The 11,405-nt window shown below is 36.2% G+C and overlaps 1 protein-coding gene and 1 pseudogene across 1 annotated transcript in view; both read left to right on the forward strand.

Moving 5' to 3' along the window:
* The window catches only part of CCDC122 (coiled-coil domain containing 122), a 36,818-nt gene that overhangs the window by 10,208 nt on the left and 15,205 nt on the right, over window positions 1–11,405 (forward strand). The window contains exons 3-4 of the mRNA XM_005853251.2: window positions 5,395–5,484; window positions 5,990–6,105. Of these exons, the coding sequence (XP_005853313.1) occupies window positions 5,439–5,484; window positions 5,990–6,105 (162 nt within the window). The 5' untranslated portion in view covers window positions 5,395–5,438. The remainder of the gene's footprint in view (window positions 1–5,394; window positions 5,485–5,989; window positions 6,106–11,405) is intronic.
* The window catches only part of LOC102244257, a 5,891-nt pseudogene continuing 5,345 nt past the window's right edge, over window positions 10,860–11,405 (forward strand).

Below are 11,405 nucleotides of genomic sequence, written 5' to 3' on the forward strand. Positions count from 1 at the left end.
CAATCAGCCTGCAGGTAGAAGCAAGTGCACCACCATGTTGGAAAACCTCTCACCCCAACCTGTGGTTGATAGTCTGAGGTTGATCAATACTGAATACAGTCAGACTGCAAGCAGAGGCTTTGAGTCTTTGCCTGAATAAAGTCTGGGCCCAGGGCTAGGAAAAGCAGATATTGGTGCTCATCTTGGCTTTCCAAAGCCACCAGCCCCAGCAGAGGGAACCACAAGCTACAGATTGCTGATAACTCCAAACAGGTTATTTAGGACCAGTCAGAAACAGTGTCTGACAATGTACTGCACTATAGATTGAGAAGTGTAGCAGATGTACCTAGTACATAGAGACAAACCAAACAGGCAGCCAAAATGGAAGACAAAAAACAAGCCCCAAATTAAAGAACCAGATAATTATCCTGAAGAAGAGCTAAATGAAATGAAGGTAAGAAATTTATCAGATACAGAATTCAGAATAATGATGGTAAAAATGCTCAACAACATGAGAAAAGATAAAGTAACTATGAAGAATGACATACCAGTAATAAACACAGTGGAAGGAATACACAGCATATTAGTGGAAGCAGAGGATTGAATCAGTGAATTAGAAGATAGGGTAGAAAAAAAAGTCAATCAGAGAACCAAAAAGAAAAAAAGCAATTAAAAAAAGGAGGGCAGCTTAAGAGACCGGTGGGACATGACATGTAACCATATTCACATGAGAAGAGTACCAGAAGGGGAAGAAGCAAGGAATACAGGGTGTCCCAAAATTCACGCAAGATTTGAATTTTGCGTGAGCAATAACAACAACAACGAAAAATAAAAGCCTAATTTTACTTGGTTTATTGAATCAGATTCTAATATCTGTTGCCCTTTGATTTCAATCCCTTCAATTTGATAAGCATTACCAAGTACCAATTATGGCCCAGGAGCAGGGACAATGAAGACCAATGAAGACCACGGCTTTGCATATGTGCCAGCAAAGCTGTGGAGGCCATTTTCCTGATGTGCTATTCCATACATAACCCTATACTGTATACTTTATGAATCAATAAGAAATTTACAATTTTTAATTATAAACCTGTGTTTTCTATCAAAATTACTTCTTGCGTGAATTTTGGGACACCCTATAGATAACGCCATTGAAGAAATAGTGGCAGAAAACTTCCATAACCTGGTGAAGGAAAAAGTCACACAAGTTCAGGAGGCACAGAGAGTCCCAAGAAAGAATAACCCGCCCTAACCGGTTTGGCTCAGTGGATAGAGCGTCAGCCTGCGGACTGAAAGGTCCCAGGTTCGATTCCGGTCAAGGGCATGTACCTTGGTTGCAGGCACATCCCCAGTAGGAGGTGTGCAGGAGGCAGCTGATCGATGTTTCTCTCTCATCGATGTTTCTAACTGTCTATTTCTCTCCCTTCCTCTCTGTAAAAAATCAATAAAATATATATAAAAAAAAAGAATAACCCAAAATAGGTCCTTGCCAAGACACATCATAATTAAAATGCCAAAAATTAAAGACAAAGAATCTTAAAGCCAGCAAGAGAAAAGAAAACTGTTACCTACAAAGGAGCTCCTGTAAGGCTGACACCTGATTTTTCATCAGAATCTCTATAGGCAAGAAGCGAATGGCATGAAATACTCAAGGTAATGGAAAGCAAGGATCTGAAACCAAAATTACTATCTCTAGCAATGCTATCATTTAAAATAGTGAAATAAAGAGCTTCCCAGACCCAAAAAAAAAGAAAAAAAAGGCTAAAGGACTACATCTCCACCAAGACAGCATTACAAGAAATGCTAAAGGACTGCTGTAATGAGAAGAAGAAATATAAGAAATATAGAGAGAAACATAGGCATACAGAATTAAAATGGCAATAAATAAGTACCTATCAATAATAACCTTAAGTGTAAATTGATTAAATGCTCCAATTAAAAGATATAGAGTAGCTGAATGGATACAAAAACATGACCCAATTATATGCTGTCTACAAGAAACCCACCTCAGAACAAAAGACTCACACAGGATCATAGTAAAGGGATGGAAAAAACTTTTCCATGCAAATGTAACAACAAAAAAAAGAGGGGTTAGCATTACTCATATATGACAAAATAGACTTCAAAATGAAGGCCATCACAAGAGACAATTCAGGTCACTACATAATTCTGAATGGATTGATCGAGGAAGAGGATATAACTCTGGTAAACATGTATGCACCCAATATAGGAGCACCTAAGTATATTAAAAAAAAAAAAAGTCTGGAGAACTTTAAGAGATAATTCGACAGCAATACGGTAATAGTAGGGGACTTTACATCGCTGACTTCACTGGATCTTCTAGACAAATAATTAAAAAGGAAACGGTGACTCTAAATGACACACTGGATAAGATGGATTTAATTGTCATTTATAGAACATTTCACTCCAAAGCTGCAGAATATACATTCTTCTCAAGTGCACATGGATCCCTGTATCATTCTCAAAGATAGACCACATCTTAGGACACAAAACAAGTCTCTATGAATTCTGGAAGATTGAAATCTTATCAAGTACCTTCTCAGATCATAATGGAATGAAATTAGAAATCAACTACAGTAAAACCATTCTAACACATGGAGCTAGATAGCATATTATTAAACAATGAATGGGTTACTAATGAGATCAAGAAAGAAAGAAAAACTTCCTGGAGTCCTAACTGGTTTGGCTCAGTGGATAGAGCGTTGGCCTGTGGACTGAAGGGTCCCAGGTTCGATTCCGGTCAAGGGCATATACCTTGGTTGTGGGCACATCCCCAGTAGGGAGTGTGCAGGAGGCAGCTGAATTGATGTTTCTCTCTCATCAGTGTTTCTAACTCTCTATTCCTCTCCCTTCCTCTCTGTAAAAAATCCATAAAATATATTTAAAAAACAAAACAAAAAAAACTTCCTGGAAACAAATGAAAATGAATGCACAACTACTCAAAATCTCTGGGACATAGTAAAAGCAATCCTGAGAGGGAAGTTCATAGCACTACAGGTCTACCTCAAACAAGAAATATTAATAATAAAATATTTAACCTACAACTTAAAGGATTAGAAAGAGAACAAAAAGAGAAGCCTCGAGTAAATAGGAGGAAGGAAATAATAAAGATTAGAGCAGACAAAAATGACAGAGACTAAAAAAAGAACATACAAAAGATGCATGAAACCTAGAGCTGGTTCTTTGAAAAGATAAACAAGATTGATTAGCCTTTAGCCAGACTCATCAAGAAACAAAGTGAGAGGACCCAAATAATTAAAATCAGAAATGAAAGCTGTGAAGGAACAACTGACATAACAGAAATACAAAGGATTGTAAGAAAATACTATTAGCATATATATGCCAACAAGCTGGACAATGGGGATGAAATGGACAAATTCCTAGAAAAATACAATCTTCCAAAACTGAATCAGGAAGAATCAGAAAACCTGAACAAGCCAATAACAACTGAGGAAATTGAGGCAGTAAAAAAAAAAAAAAAAAAAAAAGTTCTAGCAAACAAAAGCCCTGGTGTGAATGTCTTCATGGGGAAGTTTTACCAGACATTCAAAGAAATACTTAACACCTATCCTCATCAACTATTCCAAAAAATCCAAGAGGGAGGAATACTTCCAAGCTCCTTTTATGAGGCCAACATTATCCTAATTCCAATACCAGATAAAGATATGGGAGGTTTGAAGACAGAGGAGGAGTGAAATAAATATCTGTGAAACTTGATGAATCCTAATGGCCTAACATCAATGGTCCATTTGAAACAAATAGTTTTGAATTTAAAATGAGACCACAAAATAGGTATTTTTATATAGGCATTTCAGCTAAATAGAGCATAAGCAAAGCAACTGGTTGGGATTTTTCCAGGGAAATAGGACAGTGAAAGAGCTGTAAGAGAATGCTAAGGAATCTAAACCAGGTAAAGGTGAAGTGAATACGTGATGGGTTGAGGGAGTGTGAAAATATGGAAGAGTCACTGTGGTTGAATAGCTCTTATAGTCAAAATGCTAGAAGGAATGAGCTGAGAATGAAAAATAATAATTTAAATCTGAGATTATGAATGAAGTGCAGTTATAATCTGTGGATGTTTGGGAAGGATGGCTGAGAGTACATATCAAAGAACTAAGAGGTCCAGTTATTAGAAGTACCATTGTTTGGATGTCGAAATCCCAAAGAAAATAAAAGGAGTAGTAATAGAGGCATAGTAAATTAGATGCTATAATCTAGGAGTGGGGAGTAGAGATCTGGAAGTCAACTGATACCAGCAAGGAAGGGTAGAGCTTATATAATAGCCTAATGGCATGAACTTCAAAGAAACTAAGTAGTTTTAGGGAGAGTAGAGGATAATAGTTTGGCAGTAGTAATGGAGAACAGGAAAAAGTGCCTCACCTCAAACTTAGTGGCTTGAGGATGAGAAAGCAGTATCTTTGAGGATTTCAGTTCTAACTGAAAATAAGATGAAGGAGAAGTTCACTGAAGAGGTTGAATATGGAGCCTATTTTGCCGAAGATGGCCTGGGAGTTCCTGGGATCACAATGGACGTATATAAACGAATTGGGGGGTGGGTAACATATCAAATTAGAGGACTTTCTAAGACTAATAAGGGCAAGTCTTCATAAGTAGGAATGACCTGGGGGCCTTAGGCTTCTGTGGAATGGGGTTAATGGGAATAATGCTGACAGTGAGATGACACTATGATTTGGGAGAGAAACAGGGGATTCACCTAACTGCCACCTCAGCTTTCATTTTCTGTGTTGGTAGAGGTAGGAACTCTGTCTCCATCTTTCCAAGGAGAAAAATATCTACCCCTTCATCTTATCAGTTAATCCTAGATATAGAAGAAATTAAAATATGATTTTGAAGCTTCATAGAGCTTACTCTGGCCAGAATAGCACTGGACAGGATTGCTATATTTTCTACATCCTATACCTATGGCAGATATTGCTAATCCAACTTGGCACTGTTTCTCCCTGACTCTGGCTACAGTTTTAGAATCCATTTCATCACAGTACTGGAAATACCAGCTACTAATCCATAGTAATTAATTATTCACTGAGTATGTCAGTTATTGTGCTGAGCATGTTTTATAGATATTACTTTAATTATTACAACAGCCCTATGAGGTTTTACAGATGAAGACACCAATGACCAAAAATGTTAAGAAACTTGCTCAAGATCATAACAGCTGAAAAGCAGGAGAACCAAGATTCAAATACTGTTCTGTTTTCTTCCAAAAATCTCTCACTTAACCATTGTAATTTAATTATTGGAACTAATGATGAAATATCATTGCCATCCCTATGAGGTATTTGCAATTAATTTATTTTCAGGATCACCAGGATATACTAAAAAACAACAACAACAAAGAAAAATGAAAGATTATCTATGTTGATTATTTTGTAGGAATAAAGAGGGTAAACCCATAAGTGGGAAAGAGTTACAGAAGAATGTCAGTCAACCAAGAAAGGAAGAGTCAAGGAGTTCCTGAAGACGGTAATGAAGCAATCTTAAATAAATAATTAAAAGATAAGCAGCAACAAGAAAGCACATAATAGGATAATTGTGTTAAATTTTATAGAAAATTAGGATACTGGGAAGCTGTTAAGTTTCTCCAGGAAGAAACTTATTTAGTGTTTAGAAAAGGTATAACAACCTGAAAATGCAGGCCTATAATGAATAGTCATCAACTATAATTGCTATATTGTTGCTATGGTGGCAGTATAATTATAATATGAATGCCAGTGGTCTGGATAAAAACAATTGGGACAATCAAAATATTTATACTGTTCTATAAAGAAACAGGTACAACATTGCAGTAGGCTATTTTGAATTGTCTCTTATGATGGCCTTTGATTTTGGTTTTGTTTATAGTCAGAAAGGGAAAATTGCAAACCTAAATTTTCTTATGAAAAAACATCACATTTGTAATGACTTCGAGTAAAGAAACATGACTTGTTTGCATTTAAATTTTTATGATATACATTATTCCTTTGTCTAGCTCTGGCTAACCAAGACACATCTTCATTAACCGATGTTGTAGAGCAAGTTGCAAAGCAACAACAATCACAAACATCAGAAATAGAAAAAAACAAAAAAGTTCTGTTTCATTTACAGGTAACTGTTTCATACTGTCTTCTAAATGAGTCTTTATTTTCTTTAAAACTATATTAAATTAGTAACAAGTAAGTTATTGAGGATACTTAATTTTGTTAGTCAATTTTAAACGTATTTTTTATATTTACCTCTTTCTTAATTATTCTGTTATCCGTAAGTGAAATCTACTTGAGTATTCCAATTTTGTGGAAGATTTTTATACACCCAATATACAAATATTCAACAGTGTAATTGCAACTGTAGTATGAGCATATGAAACCCAATGTCTCACATAGAATTATTTCAAATTCACTTCTACTTGATATTTTTTCCTAAAATGCTGAATTTAAGGAAGGTTAGTGGTTTGAAAGCTATGACTTGTGAGTTGCTAGTTGTCAGTGAACATTTTAAGTAAATAAGGAACATTTCTGTTTCTTATATTTCATAATATATTTATAATTCCACAGGGAATCCCAAAGGCATGTTTGGTTTTTGCTTATAGCATAATTAGGTGACAATATCCAGTTAATATAGCTAAAAAAGCAAAATGGAAATAGTACCTTCACTATATGCTTTGTAAAGTTTTAAGAGCTGAACTGCCTAGTTTGAAAGATAAGATTTGCTACTTCCAGGTCTGTGATTTAATTTCTCTGTGCTTCTGTTTTCTCCTTTTTAAAATGGATATAATAATAGGACCTGCCTATAAGGTTTTCATGATGATTAAATTAATTAATACTGTAAATATTATGTAAGATATCCTTGCTCGGGCCCCAGTGGACAGTATAGTTTCAATTTTGATATTGGCTTTAGATATTAATGACCAGCAGAGATATGATGATAATTATACTATCATGGTAATATGTATTTCTTATAAATATTTGCATTACATTAGTCACTATTAGACAGAATACATGTTTACAATAGAATATAATACAAAAAATAATGTCTTTGATTTCTATAAAGAAATTTTCTGTAACACTTTCCAGTCTTCAAAGAATGTCACAGATACTATTTCACTTATATTGAGGGCCTACTTTTTATTAAGCATTTTGCTGAAGAGGGTCCATTTTTTAAGTTGCTCATTATCTTTTGAAGAGGGAGACAAAGAATTAAACAAATAATTACATGCAGGGCAGCAGTGTCAACAATAGAGGCATGAATATAGATTTAACACTGAAGGAGTTAGAAAGATATGTTCAGTTGAGTTTTAAAGGACAGTTAGAGTTCACTTCAATGATTGGGTGTGTGAGACAGGTTTAAGAGTTAAGGGGTGAGAAGGGTAGTATTCCAGATAAAAAGAACCTGAGAAAATTCACAGATGCCTAAAAAAGCATTAGTACGTTGACAGAATTATAAGTAGTTCGGTGATGGTATAGCATAGAGTATGTTTTAAGAAGTGGTGAGAGATGTATGTCATGGTATGAAACTTGGACTTTACTTGAAAGGTTTTGATGGGCTTTAAGCAAGGGAGCAAGTAATTAAATTTATATTTTAGAAGGAAAATTCTAGAAACGTCATAAAACACTTTTAACACAACAGCCATGCATGATTAAAACTCTCAGCAAATTAGGAATAGAAGTTCCTCACTCTAAAAAAGGGCATCTAAGCCCAACCAGTGTTGCTCAGTGGTTGAGTATTGACCCATGAACCAGGAGCTCATAGTTCAATTTCCAGTCAGGACACATGCCCAGGTTGTGGGCTCAATCCCCAGTAGGGAGCATGCAGGAGGCAGCTGGTCAATGATTCTCTCTCATCATAGATGTTTCTATCTCTCTCTTTCGCTCCCTTCCTCTCTGAAATCAATAAAAACGTATTTAAAAAATAATAAAAAAGAGCATCTACATAAATCCTACAGCCAATTTTATACCTAGCTAGAGGCCCGGTGTATGACATTTGTGCACTGGGGTGGGGGGTCCCTCAGCCTTGACTGTGCCCTCTCACAATCCGGGACCCGTTGGGGGATGTCTGACTGCCAGCTTAGGCCCACACCTGCCACCACCGCTGCAATCACCAGCTGTGAGCCCAGCTTCTGGCTAAGTGGCGCTCCCGCTGTGGGAGTGCACTGACCACCAGGGAGCAACTCCTACATTGAGTGTCTGCCCCCTGGTGGTCAGCGCACATCATAGCGGCAGGTTGTTCCACCGTTCAGTTGATTTGTATATTATGGTTTTATTATATAGGATAGTGAAAGACAATGTTTTCCTTCTAAGATCAGGAACAAGGCAAGGATATGTGCTCTTGCCACTTTTCATTCTTTGGTACTAGTGCATTGAGCCACTGTAATCTTGGAAGAAAATAAAATAAAAAGCATCCACATTGAAAAGGAGGGAGTAAAACTTTTTATTCATAAGCATGATTATATTTAGAAAATCCCAAGGAATCTATTTTTTAAGAAGTTGTTAGGACTAATAAGTGAGTTTTTTTTTATTATTTTTTTAAATATATATTTTTATTGATTTCAGAGAGGAAGAAAGAGGGAGAGATAGAAACATTAGTGATGAGAGGGAATCATTGATCAGCTGCCTCCTGCATGCCCCAAACTGGGGATCAACATGGGCATGTGCCCTAACTGGGAATCAAATCGTGACCTCCTGGTCCATAGGTCAGCACTCAACCACTGAGCCACACTGGCCGGGCAATAAGTGAGTTTAGAAAGCTCATAAGATTAACTATGAAATCAGTTGTATTTCTATATATTGAAAGAAACAATCAGAAGTTAAAAATTTAAAAAGCAGTGTCATTTACAGTAGCATCAAAACTATGAAATACTTAGGGGTAAATTTGACAAAGGTTTGTGTTATAAACCGAATGTTTATGTCACCCCAAAACTCACATGTTGAATCCCTAATCCCCAAATGTGATTAATTTTGGAGATGGGGCCTTTGGAAGGTAATTAGGTTTAGGGGAGATCATAAAGGTGTGGGGCCCTACTGATAGGATCAGTGCCCTTACAAGGAGAAACACCAGAGTGCTTGTTCTCTCTCCTCGCTCTGCCACATGAGGACCCAGTGAGAAGGTAAGGCAGGCAGAGTTCTCACTAGTATTGGGCCGTACTGATATCCTTTCCAGCCTCTAGAACTGTAAGAAATAAATTTCTGTTGTTTAAACCACTAAGTCTATTGTATTTTGTTGTGGCAGCCCAAGCAGACTTAAGACCATTTATAAGAGCTGTATACTGAAAACTGCAAAACATTGCTGAGAAAAATTAAAGATTAAAACAAATACTAAATGCAGAGATACACCATTTTCACAAATCAGAAAATTCAGTATTGTTAACATGTCAGTTCTTTCAATTTTATCTACAGTTGAAAATCAATTTCGATAAAAATTCCAGCGGGCTTTTTTTTTTTTGAGAAATGGATGAGCTGATTCTAAGTCATATGGAAATCCAAAGAACCAGTAATAGCCAAAACATCTTTGAAGAACAACAACAATGTTGGACATTCTTACATTATCTGATTGTAAAATTTATTATAGAGTACAATAATCAGGACAGTGTGATATGGCATAGATAGACATACAGTTGTATAGAACAGACTAGTGTCCAGAAATGCCCCACATATATCAATTGATTTCAAAGACGTGCTGTTATGGAGTGAATGTTTGTGTCCCCCCATGGTATGTGGAAGTGGAACATTTGGGAGATAATTAGGTTTATATGAGGTTATGAGGGTGAAGCCCCTGTGATGGGACTATAAGAAGAGAAAGAGACCCTCGAGCTGTCTTTCTCTCTCTCTCCCATTTGAGGACACAGCTAGAAGGTGGTTGTCTACAAGGCAGGAACAGGGCTCTCACCAGGGGCTGAATCCGCTGCACCTTGATCTTGTACTTTCTAGCCTCCAGATCTATGAGAATTTAGTGTTTATGTTTAAGCACCCAGTCTATGGTATTTTGTTATGGCAGTTGATTAGAGCTAACACAGGTGCCACGGCAGTTCATTAGAGAAACAAATAGTGGAGGACAGCCAGATGCAAAAAAAGTGAATCTCAACTTTCACCTCATACCACATACAAAAAGTAACTAAAAATGTATTATGGGCCTAAATGTAAGAATTAAAACTACACAGTGTCAGAGAAAACATAGGAAAAAAGCCTAGTGATGTTGGATTTGGCAAAGATATTTTAAATAGGACACAATTTTTTTTTACATTGGATGTCATCAATTTTTTTTTAACCTCACCTGAGGATATGTTTTTATTGATTTTTAGAGAGGAAGGAAGGGAGAGAGAAACATTGATGTGAGAGAAACATTGATCAATTGCCTTCCATACCTGTCCTGACCAGGGATTAAACCCACATCCATCCTGTGTATGTACCCTGACTAGGAATTGAATCTGCAACCTTTTGGTGTACGTACGGGATGATGCTCCTACCAACTGAGCCACTCAGCCAGGGCTCATCAAATATACTTTTTAAAGTTTTTGTTCAAAAGAAACTAATGAAAATGAATGTGAGATATATTTTCTGGTACCCTCTTGGAATTTGCATTGTCATAGACTGGGAGAAAATATTTAACAACATATCTGACATTGTATGTGTATTTACAATATATAAAGAACTTCCATTATTTAAGAAGGCAAACAATTCAAAAATGGGCTAAATATTTCAATAGTCATTTCATCTAAGAAGTTATTATAAAAGACAAGCATGTGAAAAGATACTCAATATCAATAATTGTTAAGAAAATGCAAGTTGAAATTACAATGAGATAGCACTCAATACACACTAGAATGACTACATTTAAAAAGACTGACCATACCAAGTGTTGGTGTAGATATGCAAGAACAGAACTCTCAAACCCTGTTATTTGGAATGTAAAAACATTTGGGAAAACAGTTTACAGTTTTGAAAAGGTTAAAATATGTCTACCATATAATCCAACCATTCAATGTCCAGATATTTGTTTACACAAAAGAAATAAAAGTGTATGTCTATTGGAAAACCGGAAACAACCGAAATGGCCCATCAGATGAATGGATAAAAAAAAAAAAAAAGTGATACATCCACAAAAGGAATACTACTTGGCAATAAAAAGGAAGGGCTTTTGATATATCCAACAGCATGGATGAATCTCAATTATGCTGAGTGAAAGGAGTTAGACTTTAAAAAGTATAGTTTGTATAATTTTATTTATATAAAATACTAGGGAAAACCAAGATGGCGGCATAGGTAAACACCGGAAATTGCTGCTTCGCACAACCACTTCAAAAATACAACTAAAAGACAAAACGGACATCATCCAGAACCACAGGAAGGCTGGCTGAGTGGAAATTCTACAACTAGAAGAAAAGAGAAAAGCACACTGAGACTCAGAGGAGGTGC

Source organism: Myotis brandtii, unplaced genomic scaffold (assembly GCF_000412655.1).
Source record: "Myotis brandtii unplaced genomic scaffold, ASM41265v1 scaffold1018, whole genome shotgun sequence".
NCBI classification, from domain to species: Eukaryota; Metazoa; Chordata; class Mammalia; order Chiroptera; family Vespertilionidae; genus Myotis; species Myotis brandtii.